We start from the raw sequence: 22,325 nt of genomic DNA, 5'->3' as shown, positions 1-22,325 counted from the left end.
TGGTATGCATGGCACTAAAATAAGAGCTAAAAAAAGCAGCATCATTTATCCGTACTAGCTGTACTAATGCTTAGCTTGTTAGGGGTCCCCCCTCGTCCCCTACCACCGCCACCACCACGTCAACATGTCCACCACGTTGTCCTCCATATCTCTTAGACAGAGGTGGTGGAAGATTTTGGAGGCCAGCGTGGTGGACATGTGTTAGGATCCCACATATGCCATGAAAATTTCGAAATAATTTTCAGATTGCAGCGGAAAAACATATGCGGGATCCGTTCATCGCATGAACGTGTTTTAAAACCTTTCGTTTGTAGATAGATTAGAATTAAATTATTTTAAACCATTTTAAAATCATTAAGAATATCATATCTTCACCTTGTGCGGGTAGATGGTCTCCGCAAATCTGATTTACGTGGTATTTGATCAAGGCTCAGTGGAAGCCGCACACGCGTCCGGCCTCTACAGGTATCCACACGAAGTACTGACTCGATCGAAGCCTTTGTATCTCACCGGGGTGCTAGCTCTCTTGCAGAGATGGCTATGGATGGCTGAAGTCCTCTCCTTTGAATCAACCTTTGATTGGCTTGAGAGGAGGAAGAAGAAGGAAGAACCAAAGGAACAAGAACAAAGCCCTGCAGCCTTTTTCTTTTTCTTCCTTTTGGAACCAAGATGAAGAAGGAAGAGGGCGTCTTAGGCTTTTCTTTTTCTTCTCTTGATTGTGGCTCAAAGGAGGAAGATGGAGGAGGGTGCTCACGGCTGGAATGAGGAGAAAAACATCCATCTTTTTCGAAATTCCATGCTCCCTTTTAATTAGTTAAGAGATAAGGATGAGTTCCTATTTTTTAGGAACTCATCTTTATCTCTTCTTTTGGCTAACAAGGAGGGGCGTGCGCCCCTCCTCTTTCTCCCACGCACACCCCAAGGGGAGGGGCGTGGGCCCCTCCCTCAAGTTCATTTAAATCTGCTATTTAAATAAATTAAAGGGGGTTTTAATTTGGGTCCATTGCATGAGTCCAATCCTAGTCAAAATAGGATTTTTATGAACCCATTTCAATTTCCTCCAATTCCTAATCCAATTAGAATTTAATTGAGCCATGACTCTATTGAACTCTTCAATCCTAATCCAATTAGGAGTCATGAAATTAATTAGATTAAAATTAAAATTAATTAGGACTTAAGAAAATCCTAATCTAATCAGGACTTGTTCAATTTTCAGCCCTAAGACAATTTGGACTTTAGAAATCCTATTCCAAATAGGATTCTAATTTAATTTGAAATTCTAATCCAATTAGGACTCCAAAAATCCTACTCCAAGTAGGACTCATGATCTAGTCCAATTAATTAAATTAAATTACAATCCGATTACAATTATTCCTTCTTCTAGCCACTAACTCTTAGCGGATTTTCATTTATCAATCTAATTGATTATTTGTGATTCCTAATCACATTCAACCATTGGATCGGTCAATACCTCTAATGTGTGTGACCCCATAGGTTCCATTCTGACTGGTAGTGAGATATATTATGATCTCTATCACAATATCATTGAAAACTCCTTTCAATGGGTTGAAACAATTCCAACTCAACTCACCTGGGATTATCGACCATCGAGATGATCCCTGTGAGTCTCACCATCCACCAGTGACACCTAGCAGTATGTAGTGGCCACCCAGCAGAATAGAATGATGAACCTCTAGGTGCAGCAATCGTATGATACAGTCCTTCTATCGTGGATCCCTACAGACCGGAGGTCATGGATAACTCGTCAAACCCCGTCGTCTGTCATATGTCTAGATTTATTTGACTTGAGTTCGATAGTGAAAAACTCTTTCTCCACTTTATATTTCTGCCCTGGCCAAGGTCTTAGAACTCAGTCTAACAAATCACATAGGATCACTCCTCTTCTATCAAGGTCGATAGATTCCATGTAAGTGCATACCCTACTCCTACAGTGAACTTACTGCAGCCAATCTACACTACAAGGACCCATATGGCTAGAGACCATGTATACGTGTAGTCAAACTACAATAACCTCACTGTGAGTAGCCGAAGCACCGCAGGTCAAAGGACCAGTCATACTACTGCAACATCAAGCAAGTCACTGACGAGTGGATAGACATCCAAGTGACTTCTTGTCTTGGTCACGCTCAGTACCCTTGTTCTCTAACAAGCACCTGCACTATCACTTCAGTGTCCCTACACTGTGGACTCGAGTCTCGTCCATCCATAAGGAAAGCGATCTGTGCACTGATCGGATCGATCACCGTCCTCGTGATGATCCATTGATCATGAGCATTTAGAAATTAATCACCAATGATACATGGCTCAAATTCTCAACTCTTGAGAATATGTACCATCATCTTATTAATTTCTTGGACGATTCATAGACACATAAACAATATGAATGAAAAGATGCCCATTTATTATTCGATAATAATAAAGTCAAGTACAAATTTATGTCCTAGAATTAATAATGTGTCCGCCAGATTGGCTTCTAGGGCATACATCTAACAATCTCCCACTTGCACTAAAGCCAATCAGACATATATCTAAGTCCCATCTTCTCAAGGTGGGCTTCTGTCTTCTGCTGATTTAACTACTTAGTGAGCGGGTCTGCCACGTTGTCTGCGGAGTCTACTCTCTGTACCTCGACATATTTCTTCTCGAGGTATTCGTGTATGAGGTGAAAGCGCCGCTCTATGTGCTTGAATTTCTGATGTGACCTTGGCTCCTTAGCAAGAGCTATGGCGCCATTATTATCGCAGTAGAGTGTGATGGCATCCGATGGCATTACATCTAGCTCTGCAATGAATTTGTTGAACCAGAAGGCTTCCTTTGCAGCTTCAGAGGCGGCGATATACTCAGATTCCATGGTAGAATCAGCAATGATCGGTTGTTTGGAACTCTTCCAATTTACCGTACCACCATTGCACAAGAACACATATCCAGATGTAGACTTTCTATCATCAATATCAGTCATAAAGTCTGAATCTGTGTATCCTTCTACCTTTAACTCTAATGCTCCTCCAAAGACCAAGAACAAATCTTTAGTTCTTCTTAAGTACTTAAGAATGTTCTTCACAGCTGTCCAGTGCTCTTCACCTGGATTCGACTGATATCTGCTAGTGACACTCACAGCAAGGGCTATATCAGGTCGTGTACACAGCATGGCATACATGAGGCTTCCTATTGCAGAAGCATAAGGAATCCTGCTCATGCGTTGAATCTCTTCAGATGTGTTGTGGCACATCTTTTTGGAGAGATGAATCCCATGCCTAAGGGGTAATAGACCCCTCTTGGAGTTTTCCATACTGAACCTCTTCAGTACCTCCTCTATGTACATCTTTTATGATAGGCCAAGCATCCTTTTAGATCTATCTCTATAGACCTTTATCCCCAAAATGTAGGATGCTTCCCCAAGGTCTTTCATGGAGAACTCTTTTGATAACCAGACCTTGACCGAGGTTAGCATAGGAATATCATTTCCTATCAGGAGGATGTCATCCACGTACAGTACGAGGAACACGACAGCACTCCCACTAACCTTCTTGTAAACACACGATTCCTCTTCGTTCTTGATGAACTCAAACGATTTGATCACATCATTAAAACGAGTGTTCCAACTCCGAGATGCTTGCTTTAGTCCATAGATGGACCTTTGCAGCTTGCAGACCTTGTGATCACTATCACTGGAAGTGAAACCCAAAGGCTGCTCCATATAGATATCTTCATCAAGATATCCATTCAGGAAAGCAGTTTTCACATCCATCTGCCATATTTCATAATCATGAAATGCTGCAATAGCAAGCAATGTTCGAATGGATTTCAGCATGGCTACAGGTGAAAAGGTCTCCTGATAGTCAATGCCTTCGCGCTGACTATACCCTTTCGCTACTAGCCTTGCCTTATAGGTCTCTACCTTTCCATCCGAACCTATCTTCCTTTTATAGATCCATTTACATCCAATAGGTACTATACCTTCTGGTGGATCTACTACGGTCCAGACTTGGTTGGAATACATGGAGTCTATCTCCGACTTCATGGCTTCCAGCCATTTCTCGGAATCGATATCAGATATCGCCTCGTCGTCGGTATTGGGATCCTGTACATGTTCCCTATCTCCCATGAGAAACATTTCCTCGGTGTCCTCTACTAGTATACCTAAGTATCTATCGGGAGGATGGGAGACCCTACTAGATCTACGAGGTGGAGGAGGTACTACGTGTACTGGCTCTGTATGAATAGGTTCTATAGGATCCATGACTCGTTGCTTTTCAGAGACTCTCTCTTCAAGCTCAATTTTTCTCCCACTGCCTCTATCAAGGATAAACTGTTTTTCTAGAAAGACGGCATGTCGGCTCACAAACACATTGTGATCCTCTGAGATGTAAAAATTGTATCCTAATGACTCTTTAGGATATCCAATGAAATGAGCACTTATGGTCTTAGGCTCTAACTTGTCCGCCTGTAGTCGCTTGACGTGGGCCGGACATCCCCAAATCTTGAGATGACCAAGACTCGGCTTCTTACCATGCCATATCTCATACGGTGTGGTAGGAACGGATTTAGAGGGAACTCTATTCAATAAATAAATTGCGGATAATAAGGCATCTCCCCAAAGAAACATAGGTAGATCAGTGAAGCTCATCATGGATCGGACCATATCCAATAGAGTCCGATTCCTCCTTTCTGACACCCCGTTGAGTTGAGGTGTACCCGGAGGTGTCCATTGTGAGACTATGCCATTTTTCTTGAGATAATTCCGGAATTCCCCACTAAGGTATTTCCTCCTCGATCTGATCGAAGAACCTTAAGGGTTTTTTCAGTCTGTTTTTCTACTTCATTTCTGAACTCTTTGAACTTTTCAAAAGACTCAGATTTGTATCTCATAAGATACACATACCCATATCGTGAATAGTCATCGGTAAAGGTAATGAAGTATGAATAACGACCCCTGGCTAGCACATCGAATGGGCCACACACATCAGTGTGTACCAGGGTAAGTATTTCAGTGGTCCTCTCCCCATGACCTACAAAGGGTAATCTAGCCATTTTTCCTTGAAGACAGGACTCACAAACTGGATATGACTCGGAAGTCAATGGGCCAAGAAGCCCATCTTTCTCCATTTTGTTCATTCTGTCCTCTCCAATATGGCCAAGCCTGAGGTGCCACATATACTTCTGGTTTATCTCATCTCTGGATTTTTTAGATCCTATGGCACTCACTACTTGCTCAGACACATTCACAGACACATCAATATGCAAGTGATAGAGACTATCAATCATGAAACCACGTGCAACTAATTTATTTCTGAAATAAATAGAACAGCAGTCTTTGTCAAAGGTCAAAACATGACCATCCTGTGCTAAACACGAAACAGAAATCAAATTCCTGCTAGCAGCAGGGACATAATAACAGTCTCTAAGCAATAAACTAAATCCAGACGGTAATCGCAGAGGGTAGGTGCCCACAGCTACAGCAGCAACTCTTGCCCCGTTGCCAACCCGAAGGGTCACTGCACCTTCCGCCAGCCTCCTACTTTCCTTTAGACCCTGCATAGTAGTGCACAAATGAGCACTAGAACCAGAATCTATAACCCAACTAGAAGTAGAAGAAACCGTAAGGTTAGTTTCAATCACGAGCAAGTCTAGCATACCTTCAGAAGGTGTGTCCTTTTTGTTCTTCAGGCTCTCGAGGTATGAAGGGCAGTTCCTTTTCCAGTGGCCGTTGACGTTGCAGTGGAAACATTTTCCTTTGTCATCAGCCCTTTTCTTATGAACTTCCTTCTTAGGCTTTTTGTCTTTCTTGTGCTTCTTTGCAGGCTTCTTTTTCTTCCAAGTAGACTTTCTCTTGGAACTAGAAGTCAGCTCAGCAGCCAGAACAGAGCCCCTTGAACCTTTCAAGGCCCCTTCAGCAGTTACCAACATATTCAACAATTCGGTCTTTGCGCATTCAATTTTATTCATATGGTAGTTTACTATAAACTGACCAAATGAATCAGGAAGGGATTGCAGGATCAGATCTATCTACAGTTCCTTATGCATGGACATACCGAGCTTCTCAAGTTCCTCGAGGTCCTTGATCATAGTCAAACAGTGATCGTGGACAGACTGCCCCTCACGCATCTTTACCTTGAAGAGCCTCTTGGACACTTCAAAGCGTGCAGTGCGGCTCTGCTCACCATACAACTCTTGCAGATGAGCCAGTATTTTTCTAGCAGTCTTTATGTTCTCATGCTGGCATTGAAGTTCGTTAGTCATGGATGCCATGATGTAGCACTTGACCCTAATGTCGTCATCAGTCCACTTCTGATGCGTCTCACGCTGATTATCAGTAGGACGTGCTGGTAGCCTAGGGATATCATTCTCGAGCACATACCCTATTTTCTCACAATTCAGAACAATTTTCAGGTTCCTAAGCCAGTCTTTATAGTTGGTTCCGGTCAGTCTGTTGGTCTCAAGGATTCGGGTCAAAGGGTTTGAAGCTGACATTGTGATCTGTAGAGAGTAAAGATTCTAGTTAGACTTTGTACTTGAACTTAATTTGTTCTAGGGACTTTTAAAACAAATATGCTCCCACTATTTTCTCGAATCCCTCATACTCCCCTGATGGAGAAACGAAAACCCTACGCGACTAGGATTTCTAGTGGGTACTGCGGTCTCACCGATTTACATGCCGCCTCACCTAACAGTTATTGGTGACATATAAATGGATGAGTGTACAACTCTTATACAATGCTTCTCAAGCATATTGCAGTGGTACTTGGTCTCTAAGTGATGAAGACCTCACCTAACAGTTATTGGTCCCATTACTTAGTTAAGTCAGACCCACCGTATAACCGCGGAAATAAAGTCGTCATTGGGTCCTCACCTAACAGTTATTGGTGCCCAACCCCACCTTTACCCCACAACATCTCATGTCTAATAGAGAGGTCCAGTCCCCCGATGCAACTTGCCCATTGTGTCCAGCCGAGACAAATTAACGCCGGAAAGACCTTAGCAACTCTACTACGGTGGAAGACCTATGGACTTAATATTGCATAATCAAGTCTTAGTGTTTGCAACTTGAGTTCTTCATAAGAGGTAATCGAACAATTGGCCAGGTAAGCAGGTGGGAGGCTCCCCTTACTCAGAGAGTAAGGTCCTAATTAAGTAACCACCTTATAGGCTTGCCTAGACACCAATTAGATCAATTAATCTAATATGACTAACTCATGTTGGTTCACCCTCGACTGATTAGGGAGGTTTCGATTTAGGTCTCACTCGATCGCGTATTCACATCTCATGCAAATATAAGTCTACCCGCATAATCATAAGCATTAAACATCCAGGCATTTATCAAAAATAAAATTAAATGGTGATGATCATGGATCCAAGATGGGGTCATTTTACAAGCACATGCACGTCAATTGGTTTGATCGTCTTCAACTCTTGACTCGATCTTGATCCTCTAGGTCCAATTGTGATCAACTCCTTGATCCATCTTCAATCAACCCTTGATCTTGATCCGCGCATGTTGAGCTTGTTGATGTACATATCGATCAACCATCGACGTGCAACACACATCACAGTTTACATCCCAGATTGCTTTAAAAATTAAATAAAAATAAAAATAAAATTACAACCCTTTTCATTGAGACACGCAGGTCTCTAATACATGAATTTAAGATGCACGCAGGCATCTGAAAATTAAAACTACATGCATCACAGAACATCACAGAACATCGCAGAACATTTCAGCACATTCAAAGGGTCCATCCATGATCATCACCATACGCATCACATGCATAAAAATTATTTTTAGATCTGTAATTTAATTGATTATTCCATCTCATGACTTGCTGATCATGCTAGATTTGACTCTAAATATTTGTAATCACATTATCAAAGCTTTAGAATCATTAATCTAAGCATCTAAAAATTAGTATGCAGAAAAAACAGCAAGCTGAAAATTCTGCATACTTAATTTTCAGCAAGCATAATCCCTTAAATTTCAGATCTAAAATGCCTTGAAAAATTTAATTCTAATCTTAATCTACATAACCATGGCTCTGATACCACTGTTAGCATCCCTTATATGCCATGAAAATTTCGAAATAATTTTCAGATTGCAGCGGAAAAACATATGCGGGATCCGTTCATCGCATGAACGTGTTTTAAAACCTTTCGTTTGTAGATAGATTAGAATTAAATTATTTTAAACCATTTTAAAATCATTAAGAAGATCAGATCTTCACCTTGTGCGGGTAGATGGTCTCCGCAAATCTGATTTACGTGGTATTTGATCAAGGCTCAGTGGAAGCCGCACACGCGTCCAGCCTCTACAGGTATCCACACGAAGTACTGACTCGATCGAAGCCTTTGGATCTCACCGGGGTGCTAGCTCTCTTGCAGAGATGGCTATGGATGGCTGAAGTCCTCTCCTTTGAATCAACCTTTGATTGGCTTGAGAGGAGGAAGAAGAAGGAAGAACCAAAGGAACAAGAACAAAGCCCTGCAGCCTTTTTCTTTTTCTTCCTTTTGGAACCAAGATGAAGAAGGAAGAGGGCGTCTTAGGCTTTTCTTTTTCTTCTCTTGATTTTGGCTCAAAGGAGGAAGATGGAGGAGGGTGCTCACGGCTAGAATGAGGAGAAAAACATCCATCTTTTTCGAAATTCCATGCTCCCTTTTAATTAGTTAAGAGATAAGGATGAGTTCCTATTTTTTAGGAACTCATCTTTATCTCTTCTTTTGGCTAACAAGGAGGGGCGTGCGCCCCTCCTCTTTCTCCCATGCACACCCCAAGGGGAGGGGCGTGGGCCCCTCCCTCAAGTTCATTTAAATCTGCTATTTAAATAAATTAAAGGGGGTTTTAATTTGGGTCCATTGCATGAGTCCAATCCTAGTCAAAATAGGATTTTTATGAACCCATTTCAATTTCCTCCAATTTCTAATCCAATTAGAATTTAATTGAGCCATGACTCTATTGAACTCTTCAATCCTAATCCAATTAGGAGTCATGAAATTAATTAGATTAAAATTAAAATTAATTAGGACTTAAGAAAATCCTAATCTAATCAGGACTTGTTCAATTTTCAGCCCTAAGACAATTTGGACTTTAGAAATCCTATTCCAAATAGGATTCTAATTTAATTTGAAATTCTAATCTAATTAGGACTCCAAAAATCCTACTCCAAGTAGGACTCATGATCTAGTCCAATTAATTAAATCCAATTAATTAAATTAAATTACAATCCGATTACAATTATTCCTTCTTCTAGCCACTAACTCTTAGCGGGTTTTCATTTATCAATCTAATTGATTATTTGTGATTCCTAATCACATTCAACCATTGGATCGGTCAATACCTCTAATGTGTGTGACCCCATAGGTTCCATTCTGACTGGTAGTGAGATATATTATGATCTCTATCACAATATCATTGAAAACTCCTTTCAATGGGTTGAAACAATTCCAACTCAACTCACCTGGGATTATCGACCATCGAGATGATCCCTGTGAGTCTCACCATCCACCAGTGACACCTAGCAGTATGTAGTGGCCACCCAGCAGAATAGAATGATGAACCTCTAGGTGCAGCAATCGTATGATACAGTCCTTCTATCGTGGATCCCTACAGACCGGAGGTCATGGATAACTCGTCAAACCCCGTCGTCTGTCATATGTCTAGATTTATTTGACTTGAGTTCGATAGTGAAAAACTCTTTCTCCACTTTATATTTCTGCCCTGGCCAAGGTCTTAGAACTCAGTCTAACAAATCACATAGGATCACTCCTCTTCTATCAAGGTCGATAGATTCCATGTAAGTGCATACCCTACTCCTACAGTGAACTTACTGCAGCCAATCTACACTACAAGGACCCATATGGCTAGAGACCATGTATACGTGTAGTCAAACTACAATAACCTCACTGTGAGTAGCCGAAGCACCGCAGGTCAAAGGACCAATCATACTACTGCAACATCAAGCAAGTCACTGACGAGTGGATAGACATCCAAGTGACTTCTTGTCTTGGTGACGCTCAGTACCCTTGTTCTCTAACAAGCACCTGCACTATCACTTCAGTGTCCCTACACTGTGGACTCGAGTCTCGTCCATCTATAAGGAAAGCGATCTGTGCACTGATCGGATCGATCACCGTCCTCGTGATGATCCATTGATCATGAGCATTTAGAAATTAATCACCAATGATACATGGCTCAAATTCTCAACTCTTGAGAATATGTACCATCATCTTATTAATTTTTTGGACGATTCATAGACACATAAACAATATGAATGAAAAGATGCCCATTTATTATTCGATAATAATAAAGTCAAGTACAAATTTATATCCTAGAATTAATAATGTGTCCGCCAGATTGGCTTCTAGGGCATACATCTAACAACATGTTGACGTGGTAGTGGCGGTGGTAGGGGACGAGAGGGAACTCCTAATAAGCTAAGCATTGGTACATCCAGTACGGATAAACGATGCTGCTATTTTTAGCTCTCATTTTAGTGCCATGCATATCAAAAACATTGTTGACAGCACCTGCAAGACCAGAAACATTATAAACTATTTTTTTTGCATGGAAGAAAACGACCTTCAGCGATGAGTGGAGGGAGCAAGCACTTTCTCCTATGAGGGTTTCCTTTTCTTGCTTCCCCTCTCCAGCTCAACTTCTCTCTTTTGCTTCTTTGCTCTCACTGGTTTCTCCATTGCTTCTTTCGCATCCCTCTTGCCTGATCATCAAACATGGCAGATCTCTTAGAAATCAAAAAGAAAAAGAATAACCAAGACAAAAAAACCTGGTAATATAAATATATTAGTGAAGGAAAAATGAACCTTTTTTAGTAAATTTTGCAAGCAGAGCCGACACAGGAGCTACAACAACCTGCATCACAAAAATGCATGCTTAGAAAATCAGGCAGAATCAGAAATTGCCTGGATAGTGTAGAGCACTGAATTATAGATGTCAATACCTCAACATTAGGTTTCTTGGTTGACTTGCCCATTTTATTGATTCTAGTTGCCGATGAACCACCCTGAGGAGAAGCAAAACAAACACAGGATAAATCAAAAAATCAAAAAATAAAAATAATTTTTGGCTCGTGGATCGTGAAGATACTGGTAGAGAAAACGAGGGAAAATTTTTCTAGTGAGAAAAGAGGAGAAAAAACTATCTTTGCAAAAAGTATGCAATAGAGGTGATGTATGCTTGTCATAAAGATCATCTTACGTAAAAACATACAAGTGTATGATGTGAAAGACTTTAATTCTCTAGCAAAGCCATATCCACAGTTCCAGTTTCATGGAGAAGATGTAAACCAGGTTTTGAATGAAATATATGATCAGTATATTAAAAAGAAAATCAAATAAACATCCTTCTTTTTTCAAAGAAAAAATTGCATGATTCTGCTAATCAATTTATGAAAAAAAATGAAAAGAGTAAATATTAAAATTGCACGATATCTTCTCCTGCTGACATATTTAGAATTGGTATACAAAATCGTAGCTATATACTACCTAGTAATATTTCATTACTTGTACCGGCCAGTAGTGGTAAAGAGCACAATACATCAACTTACCTATGAATTCATCAACCGGAAAAAAAGGGAAAAGAAGTTAGCTATGAATTTGTCCGATTGCAGCAAAAATCAATGGTTCTCAATGATAGGTTGAAGTGCAATCTTCCATCCTTATCAGATCCGGTGTTTCCTTGTCACCTGAGAGCTCTAGAAGAATCCAATTAGCTTCCATAAAATTCTCATTTTTCATAAACCTAATGAAGTGCTAGCTCCATTCAAGCCCATCAACATACCTGCTCTTGACAATTCACGTATTGCTTCGAGAAGTAGTGTCCTCATGCCAACTTTTGTAGTGCAAAAGATGCCTTGCAAGTTGAGTATGTTAGATGCTTGCATATTTCATCCTTGGATGATGCTTTATGACCGAAAAGAATTGCTTTGGCAATAAAGTTCCTTCTTTGCTTTCTTTGTGCTTGTGGGATTTAATCTTGCATTATACCTGCTAGTCAATGACAGAACTACACTACAACAGCTGATATTTCTTCTTCTTCTTCTTCTTTGAAAATGATTAGCAGCTGATATTTCAATTGCGTAATTGTTATTGGCAATATGAAGGCACATAACAAGTATCTTTTGACTCTCATAGAAAGGCCTTTTGAGGATGAGCCATGTGGATTTGTTTTCATCTTCTCCTTTTTTGCTCGCCTTATTGGTTCTTTATGCAGGTCCTACCATTTTGCATCGGGCTATGCATGAAAACACTACAGGAATAGTGACTTTTACCGGCGCTTTTATTGGTCTCTACCGACGCTTTTAAGCGTCGGCGAAATTCCAGCCAACGCTCCCCAAAGCGTGGATCAGACGTCGGGCAGGTGGGCGTGGGTCCGATTTTTGCCGACGCTAAGAGAAAGCGTCGGCAAAAACAAGACTTTCCCGACGCTAATCAAAGCGTCGCTAAAAGACTCAAAGCCGACGCTTATAAGCGTCACTAAAAGCTTAGTTTTGAACGACGCGTTTTAGCGACGCTTAAAAGCATCGCTAAAAGACTCAAAGCCGACGCTTATAAGCGTCGCTAAAAGCTCAGTTTTGAACGGCGCATTTTAGCGACGCTTAAAAGCGTCGCTAAAAGACTCAAAGCCGACGCTTATAAGCGTCGGCGTTAGCCACCTGTTTTTTAAAAAAAAACTAATTGCCTCAGCCTCTGCTGCCGAGGCTTCAACCAACAATAAGCTAAAACAAAACCAGAGCAGTCATAAGACATTCATATCCTCACTGATAGACTACCTTGGTCCCTGCAGCATGGCATTTCAATGACTGGGAGGGGATTCGGAAGAGTTGGTATCAGTTGTTTCAACCACTGCCAGGCCAGGCTGCTGCTGGGGCTCTTCAATGACGGGTACCGGGTGGAGGAGGACGGGCCTAACAAGCTGGAGGATTCTTAATTATCTCTTGCTGGATTGATTCCATTTGGTCTCAGAGGCTCACCTCAGCCTCCATTTGGTCTCCTCCTCCTCCACCTCCTGCTCCTGCTGATCTACTTCCTGTCGGTGCAGTTAGCAACAGCATGGAGGATTCTTAATTATCTCTTGCTGGATTGATTCCTTCTCCACCTTCCTTTCTTTCGATTGGTTTTCTTCTGGTGCAATGGATTGTCCTCTCTCTTTCCTTTCTGTTCACTGTTTCATTGTAGCAGCGATCGGTATTCTTGTTTATGTTTGATGTCAACAACTTTTGTCAAGTGCCAAGTGATGATGGATAGCTGAAGGGAAGAATAAAGGACGAGGTATGATTCATCATTCAGAAAGCTATCTGATTGGGGAGAATAGAGCGCAGCATACTACTTGAAAAGAATTAGGAAGGGGAAGGATTCAATTATAGTGCTCTTTTGCTTCAGCAGTCATAAGACATTCATATCCTCACTGATAGACTACCTTGGTCCCTGCAGCATGGCAACAGGAGTACCAAGCACAACTGCACCATCAGGAACGGCTTCTGGAATAGTTTGTTTTGATCTTTCATCAGCGTATGTGAATCTTCCAAGTGTTCCAGGTGATCTTCATTTATCAGATCTGAATTGAAAGCAAGTTAACAAACCAAACAGGTTCTAACTTGTAGACCTAACAGGATTGGAAGCATTAAGCATTTTTCTATGGCAAAACAAATGTAGCTAATTTCCACATCAAGATTGCAATCTCATACTATTAAGCTACATCAAAAGTTATATTGCACCTATAGGTACCCATTTTACTAATTGCATTTATATTAATGGAAGCAATTAAGGATCTGCTTCAGGAGTCCTTATTTGACAATCTTCATAACTAAGGGCATCTACAGTAATTCGACACGCAAAAAAAGTTAAGGTTCTATTTTTCATGAGGATTAAAAGCATTTGATAAATGTACATATGAATATAGAAGCACCAAGAGTAACATACAGAATAAAGATTAGTCATTTGACCTTTACTTCAGATTTTTTCACTGTCTTGATCATGAACCTGTCATCCTGGGTCAGGTAGAAGAAACTCCCACTCTTCCCAGGCGAAGACAGTTCCCTCAATGCGTCATCCCCACAGATAGCGACCATATAATCAGCCGGATCCACAGAAAACAACTTTCTCAAGTGTCTGGAAGCCAGAATCCAAAAAAAAAAAAAAAATCATTTCATACATCAAGCAAAAAGCAAATCAAATGAATTGTAACAAAAACTCAATGAGATACAACTGATTTATTATACAGATTATGCCTATCAAATTGTCTCCAATATCGAGTGGATGAGATAAAGCTACCTGAAGACCATGGGGCAATAATCCTTCCACCGAAACTCGACAGACTGGTGGGGTGGAGTAATCTTGGATCCCTCGGGAGGAAACCTCGTCCAAAACTTCTCCCTTGGGTCGAAATCTGCTGGTCTGAGGTCTCTCATCTGCATCGAAGCTGGCTTCCCAACAGAGTATCTGAAACCCAAAATCAAATCATTATGAAAAAAAAAAAAAACTCTTCCCCGATCCAATTACCACGAATGTCTGGTGGGCACTATTTCAGGGAAGAAGAGTCACCGCGTCATCTACCTGATGCCCAATTGAAGGTTTAACATGAGATCGTAGTTCTTATGGCCTTTGGAAATCGTCTGAAAAAACCCCCAAAAATCAACACAAAATACTAGAAGCGCCAAGAGCAAAAAATGCAAGAAACGAGAGAAGAAGAAGGGAACCGGAGGGCGAGGTCGACGGTGGCGGGGAAGCGAGATGGGGAGGCGATGGATTAATGTCGGCGCGGGACGCCGATCGGAGCTCGGAAAGCGAGATGGGGAAGCGATCGGAGCTCGGGGACGCCGATCGGAGCTCGGGGACGCCGATCGGAGCTCGGGGACGCCGATTCCATCTCGGGAAGCGAGATGGGAGGCGATCGGAGCTCGGGGACGCCGATCGGAGCTCGGGAAGCGAGATGGAGAGGCGATCGGAGCTCGGGGACGCCGATCGGAGCTCGGGAAGCGAGATGGAGAGGAGAGGAGATGGGGACCCTTTTGAATGAGAGGAGAGGAGAGGAGACGAGACGAGACTTTTTAAGGCAGAGAGGGTTGGAAAGAATTTGGCCTACGACGACGCTTATAAGCGTCGTCGTAGGTCCACCTTACCGCGACGCTTAAAAGCGTCGTCGATTCTAAAGATGTACCGACGCTTTTAAAAAGCGTCGGTAAAATTTGGCGCTGATTAAAACTATCCCGACGCTTTTTCCTAGCGTCGGGAAAAAAGCGTCGGGAAATGTACCTTTTTCTGTAGTGAAAGGTAAGCATGCCCAAATAAGCTAGCAAACCTCATGCCATCCACGTCTGATCAGCATTATCTATCAAGTTATGCTTTTTTTATTTCATCCAAAGAAAAAAAAAGTTGTGCTTTCTTTATTTCATCAAAAGAAAAAAAAAATTGTGCTTTCTTTATCAAAGTTTGAAAATGATGTTAAGTTCCTGTTTTTACTCGGCATTGCTCCATTTAATTGGTGTTGGATTTCTATCCAAGACAACTTGGGCTGGAAGAGGAATTTACCTGTAATACAAGGCTAGTAAGCCACTAGGATTTGCCGACATGATGATCCAAAAAAAAAAGAGCATGATGTTATGTTGATTTTACGTAGCTTTTTGTGATGCAAATTTCTAGTAATTAAACACTATGCAACCAATCATCAAGATGACTAGATAACTATGTAATCATAATACTATCAAGTTTTTCCATATTGCTACATCCTCAACACAGCGAGCATAATTTCTGAGAGGAGTTTGTTTCCAATTTAGAAAATCATCTATACTTCATTTAGACCAGCCTAATTAGATTCCTTTGTCTAGTTTGAGAAACCTTTTTTTTGATGCTTTTGCATAATGTGAATATTCATCGAGTTCTCTTGGATAATGCAATTATTGTGATTGCAAACTAGTTACTTCTATCTGGAAAAAAAGCATCATAACGATGTTCCTCGAATAATGTTTTTAGCCAAAATTTTGATAATATGGATTGTTGAAGAATTGTGTGCAATTTGATATTCACGGTCTTCGTCGTTCCCTAATTGACTGCTTACCTTCAACTTGAAGCAGCTTAGTGATTAGTGTAATTTTAAATTAGGCATCGCTGATAATTACTTATAAACGTAGTGCTACTCATTAAGTGTTTGAAATGCAGTCATTGTCAAGACATTTAAACAAATGCTAAATGAGGCTTTTTTTGGCCAAAATTGATGGTCAATAATTGCACAGATGTGATCATTTTTCCTTATCTTTGATTCACAATACAGAAAAATATTGAAGAGGTACACTGAGATATATGTTGGAGAGTCAAAACAAGTTGGATGATTTATTGGTATGCCTTGTTTTTGTACCTTTGTAATCAAGACAACAATAACTAGATAATAAAGTGAGGCTCACAATGTTTATGTATTAGATTGTTTAGCGATAAGGAGTTCGAGTGCATTAGATGATGTTGGAGAGATAATTACTTGAAGTCAAAATGAAATAACACTGGGATCCTAAGTATAATAGAAGCGGAAGTTGCAGTAGGATTGAAGTGGTATAGAACTAACTGATTGACAAGGCATCGCATTTTTCATGAAGATCTGAGTAGGCTTGAGTAGGGCGAACAAGCTGGATTTGCATCAGAAGGGCTAAGAAAAATTGGGAGAAGGCTTAAAACATCGTTAATTGGAGGTTGTGAGAAATTGCTAAGGCTGACACTGATTGAACGTAGCTGTTCATGAGCTTGAATGGGATGAGGGCTCTTCTACTGTATTGTTATATGAATCTTCATTCATATGCTTTCCAAAGTCGATTATACTTTCATATTTCCATCATAAAACTGATTTTGTTTGTGCAATGCAATTTCATCTCTATCACTAGTGTAATGAGTGTGTTGCTTCAAGTCACAAAATTGCAGTCTATTGGGATTTCTTGTAAATATTTACTTCATTCTGATGTCTGTTGATGTCCATCTACAAATATATAGAGTATTGTTGTTACAGGCCTTACCTGAGCATTGATAGCTAATATCAAACCCTTCCATTCCAAGATCGCCGGCACCCTCATCCAAAACAAAACATACACACACAGAGATGCACCAGTCATTATATCTCCTTGAGCACATTCTATTATACTTTCCTTCTGTCGTTGCTCATGGGTGCTGGCTGAGCTACACTTGCATGATTTTCTGAATTTTTGTTTGATTTGCATTTTCTTTCAACACCTAGAGGTTTCTTATTTATAAATGCATGCCTTCTCATGGCCTACCTTATCGATTACAGGATTGGAAGTGATGTACAGAGATCGACTTGTGATATTGGTAGAAAGGATTCAACCTAAACTTTATTCAAAGCAATTAGTTGTGACAATAGCATTGCAACTGAGTTAATTTTAGAGTCATTGAAATTGTGATATGCCTATGCTAACCACGCTTTGTATATGTGGATCAAATTAAATAAATTTAGAAGACTGATTGCTTGCTTTCTGAGAAGTTTGATTTTGGTATATGTTAGAGTTATTACATCATAGCTAAGTCTAATTGTTTCTTCTATGCCATATGGCTGGTATTATAGGTGTTCACATTCTTCAAATAATTTATTGTATGAATAAAAGTACACTGAATAAAAATTGCCAGAGGGGCATTATCTTTTTCTGCATTTTTAATTCTATTCCATATATTGATGCCTGTAAGTAATATGCCATTTGTGGGAGTTCATCTTAAATTATATTAGTTAATATCCATTAACTGATTTATTTGACCAAAGGTTATCTTGGATCAAGTTATTTGTTTTCTGTTTCAGTTGTCAGTTACTTTTCCATCTCTCTCGTTTGAAATATCCAACCAGACGAGCTATTTTTTCATTTTTCTGTTGACCACACTTTCCCCCCTTCTTTTCCCACGAAGCAAACAAGTCCTAAGAGTCCTAGTTTACTTGATTAACTTATGTAAAATCTGCAAAAGGGTTTGTGGCTGGTCACTAGGGTTTCTGGCTACTGTCTTATTTTTGGTTATCCTATTTTCTTTGAAATTCTTTTTAAGGAGGTGTGCAGTTGGATGTTTTAGAAGCTATCATTCATTATGAATGACTGTTATCTCTGTAATCCAGCCTGTCGGCTTTTATTTAATGCCAACAGGAATCTGCAGAGAGAAAACTTGGGAATCAAGTTTATCTTGTTCACCAGGATGAAATTAATTTTAATTCCTAGCTATACCTGTTTTAACAATGTAACATTGCGTGATATTCTATATCTGCATAGTTCACAATTGCAAGTGGAATATCTGGTTACCTGACATGAACAGGAGAATATAGTTTGTCCTTGAGGTTTAGCTTCTTCGATTACAGGAAGATTCACTCTAGTGACAATTGGAACATCAGATGTGGTGGAATTTGTCTTGCATGTTAGATGGTTGTTTCGTTGTGAAATCTGAAATCCTGCATCTAATTGTTAACTTTATTTTACTTTTTCATAGGATTTTTCTTATTTTGGAAAAGGCAAAATATCCTTATTTTCATCATCATGTCTATTTTTATTATATTTTCTGTTTGAAGGAGCTATTTTTATTGTATTCAGTGTCTATATGGAGGAGCTCCAAAGGGTCCTCAGCTAAGAGAAATTGAACGAGGATCAGATATTATAGTGGCAACACCTGGTCGGCTTAATGACATCCTGGAGATGAGGAAGATCAACTTCCGCCAAATTTCTTTTCTTGTGTTTGATGAGGCAGACCGTATGCTTGACATGGGTTTTGAACCTCAGATACGAAAGATTGTGAATGAGATTCCTCCACACAGGCAGACTCTCATGTACACAGCAACTTGGCCTAAGGAGGTGAGAAAAATAGCTGGGGATCTACTGAAGAATCCTGTTCAGGTGAATATTGGCAGTGTTGATGAACTTGCTGCAAACAAATCTATCACAGGTGAGAATGATAACTTATGATTTTCACTTTTTTGGTCATGAGAATGTTCAATTCATGCAGAGATTTTTTCCTGTTATTACCAATGAATTGAAAAAAATTTGTATAGATATCTGATCGTATGTTAGTGATAATTACATGGGTGCTATAATCATGATATTCTACCCTATAGTTGCTTGTTTATTTGATGCTTAGTAGATTAGTGTGAAGTGCTACCTTAATTATGGTATGCCGTACTATACCGAAACAGATGGTATCGGACGTACCATACCGGTATCAGTTCGGAACCGGTACCGGTATTGGTGGTGTACCGACATTCGGTATGCCAAAAGAACCGTGTACCGTACCGTACCGATACTATGCTAGTGTGGCACCAGTTCGGGGTCTGGTACCGAGATGGCGAACTTTGACCTTGATGAATTTTAAGTTAGGGTTTTGCTAGCTAATAGATAAGCTTTATATGTCTTTATGGCTGGGTGCGTCATTTGTAAAAGGAGAGTGAATTAGAAGAAACACAAAAGGAGATGGTCTGCCAGTTTCTGTTATGGATGTCCCAATTCCCTGACAATTACACATAGAAACCATTTGCTTACTGGGCTCTGCCTGTTTTGTTTCTTGAAGCAAATGAGTCTATAATGATGTCCAACCCTTAAAACAAACTTATCGAACCTCTAAAATTTGAGCAACTCAGGTTTTCCTGGAACTCATCTTAATTTCCAACCTTTCAAAATCCAAGATCGTTGGGCACACAACTGCAGAGGCATTGGAGATGAGGACCTCAAATTTAAAGGAACTTAGCAACGTAACACTGGAAAAATGATGAGATTGAAATATTATATTGTGCAGCATGTCTTTGACATATGCCATAGCAAAGCTAGTATAACATAAGAATGGCTCACAAAAACAATCTTTCTAGACTGTAGGACATTTGAGTTAGTGCTCTTGGGTAAGTTAACCTGGAAAGAGACATGATGGCAGTTTGAGCAGTATTCTGCCAATTGCGATAGTGGAACTAGTGCAGGTGTCTGACAGACTAGTACTTATGTGTAGAGACTACAAAATAATCTGTTGTATTCTACTGTTAGATCTAGGAACCATGGTCTGAGAGTTACTGTAAGACACTTGGTTGTCAAAGCAATTTGTTATGCGGTTCTCAAGACAAATGGTTAGGTAAGGCCACATTGACTTCTGTTTATCATTTGTTCTATAACTCTGGGTCCTCTACTTGCAGCACCACAACATGGTATGCATTGGACTCCAATCCGTAGTTACTGTTGGAGGTCTCATGGGCCAAAACTGGAGGTGTTGGTCAGAGGTTGCTCTGAAGATACTAGGATCTGGTTATCAAAATGAAGAACAAAGGGACTCTTGAAAGAAGAGGAAATAAAGAGATGAAACCAGGCAACATTGAAGAATTGTTTACCTCTAATGCGAGTGAACAGAGTGCAGATTACAATATGTCTTTTAATTAGTAATATACATCATAGGTCACATGGTAACATCATAAGAAACTTTTTAGCAATAACAAAGCTGGTATGTCATCTCACTATTTAGTGAAAAATAAACAACGTCCTGTCCCTGTTTCTCTCTTAACTAATTGCAGTCAAAATATTGAGGCAGCCTTGCGTGTCGCATTTCGTAAATGTCCTAAAAAAAATTGAAAGGTAGGCATGTGGAAGAGCCTAATCAGCCTATGTAAGTTGCCTGGTGAATTAAAATGCTGAAATGTGGTATCTGGTCTCAATTAATTCAGTGTTAAAATAATACTAAAGATATAGTGATTCTATATGTGTTGGTACATCAGCTTTAAAACCTTGCCATCATATGAGACCTGTGGGTGGTGCATTGACTTGATTTGTTGCAAAAGCAGCATTTATAAGAATCTTTTCAGATGGTCGATGGGGATTGTCAGCTTCAAAAATATTCATCCCATCTATCATTTTCATGAGCGATGATGCACAATTATATATTCTCATATTTGCTGTTTATGTGCACAATTATATGTGTGTTTGTGAGCCGCTGTGCATTATCATTTTCATTGTGTACTTGTTTGTTCATGTGCATGTGCGAGCATGTGTGGACATGATATTCCTGCACTGAAATTGTATCCTAACCTCATTACTGTGGGGAAAAATAAAATATCTTTGCATACCTACTCGTAATGTGTAATTCCTTGGCATTGGTGGCTTTTTCCCATGTGTAAAAGCTATGTTGGATAGTCTCATTCAAGATTTGCCTGAAGCAAGCTTCCTGAATCTGAGCCAATGGAGCAAGACCTACTTCAGTGCATTTTTCTCCCTTGTGGAAATGAATGCACGTGTTTGTATTCCCATTTTTCATTACATTTTGGCAGGGTACTTAATTAGAATAGCTTGTTGGATAAAGGGTCCGACATTGAAATGTGTAGAAGAGGTATCATATTTTTCAACTAGAGTGGGGCTGCAAGAACATTCGGGGCTTGCTAAATGCATTTCTAATTTAACACAATGTGCTCACCTAATGCGCTGTACTTTGGCTTTAAAGCTTGTACACATGTAGTTCATTAACAGATTTCTTTTTTTTTTTTAATTTGGTTTGGCATTGATTTTTGGCATATCAATCTCCTCCACATCCTTGAAAAGTTAACCTTAGCTTCTACATTTACATTTTTGTAAAACTATTTCTTAAATTTCCAAAACTCATGTATTGTGGACTTGGGCACCAATACCTTGCTTCTGTCTGATTTGGTGAGTGCGCTGGAGAATTCTTTGACCTGTCATTATTTGTAATCCGTTACTGTTTTCTACATACCTCTTACCTTCCGTGATAATGGTGCTTATGATATACAGTACGTGGAGGTGGTTTTGCCCATGGATAAGCAGAGGCGCCTGGAGCAGATTCTTAGAACCCAAGAACGTGGATCCAGAATCATCATCTTCTGCTCAACAAAGAGGCTGTGTGATCTGCTGGCCCGCAGTATTCGTAATTTCGGTGCTGCTTCCATTCATGGCGACAAGTCTCAGGGTGAAAGGGATCATGTCTTGTATCACTTTCGCACAGGGGAGGCACCGATTCTAGTTGCTACTGATGTTGCTGCGCGGGGACTTGACATCAAAGATATCAGGTGTGAATTTCCTTTTGGTCTCGTATTGTACAGATATTTTACTTTTGAAGGCGAAGTTGAGGAAATGCTTTATTTGTATTGTCCGTGAGTTAAAATTTGGGTCATACCTCCTTTCCTACAATCAGCTTATGAGTTTATTTTGCATATATGCATGCTTTTGAATACCCCTGTCATTCTTCTGGTTTAATTGTTACCTTTATAATTATTTATTTACCCTCATTCAGCATTAGTAGTTCAGTTCATCCTTGGCAGCTCAGTTTTGCCAGGAAAGCGAAGAAAGCATGAGGAGAGG

The 22,325-nt window shown here is 40.0% G+C and overlaps 1 protein-coding gene across 2 annotated transcripts; it reads right to left on the bottom strand.

The window, feature by feature from the left end:
* Nucleotides 1-10,277: 10,277 nt before the first annotated feature.
* LOC120107481 (phosphatidylinositol 4-phosphate 5-kinase 1-like) lies at nucleotides 10,278-15,084 on the bottom strand. 2 transcript variants are annotated; one of them, XM_089927171.1, is made up of 7 exons: nucleotides 14,724-15,084; nucleotides 14,581-14,639; nucleotides 14,299-14,466; nucleotides 13,971-14,136; nucleotides 10,968-11,030; nucleotides 10,831-10,879; nucleotides 10,278-10,727 (listed from the first exon to the last, which is right to left on the bottom strand). In XM_089927171.1, exons 2-7 carry the CDS (start codon nucleotides 14,604-14,606, stop codon nucleotides 10,624-10,626), a joined length of 576 nt encoding a protein of 191 aa, XP_089783297.1. In that variant the 5' UTR covers nucleotides 14,607-14,639; nucleotides 14,724-15,084; the 3' UTR covers nucleotides 10,278-10,623. The 2 variants fall into 2 exon arrangements, with proteins under 2 accessions (XP_089783297.1, XP_089783298.1); XM_089927172.1 differs by having other exon boundaries at nucleotides 13,977-14,136.
* Nucleotides 15,085-22,325: the final 7,241 nt, after the last annotated feature.

The sequence above is a fragment of the Phoenix dactylifera genome, chromosome 14, assembly GCF_051530095.1.
Source record: "Phoenix dactylifera cultivar Ajwa chromosome 14, Ajwa_hap1_PhDact_Kaust_v1.1, whole genome shotgun sequence".
NCBI lineage: Eukaryota > Viridiplantae > Streptophyta > Magnoliopsida > Arecales > Arecaceae > Phoenix > Phoenix dactylifera.
This window is presented reverse-complemented; position numbering and strand designations above follow the sequence as displayed.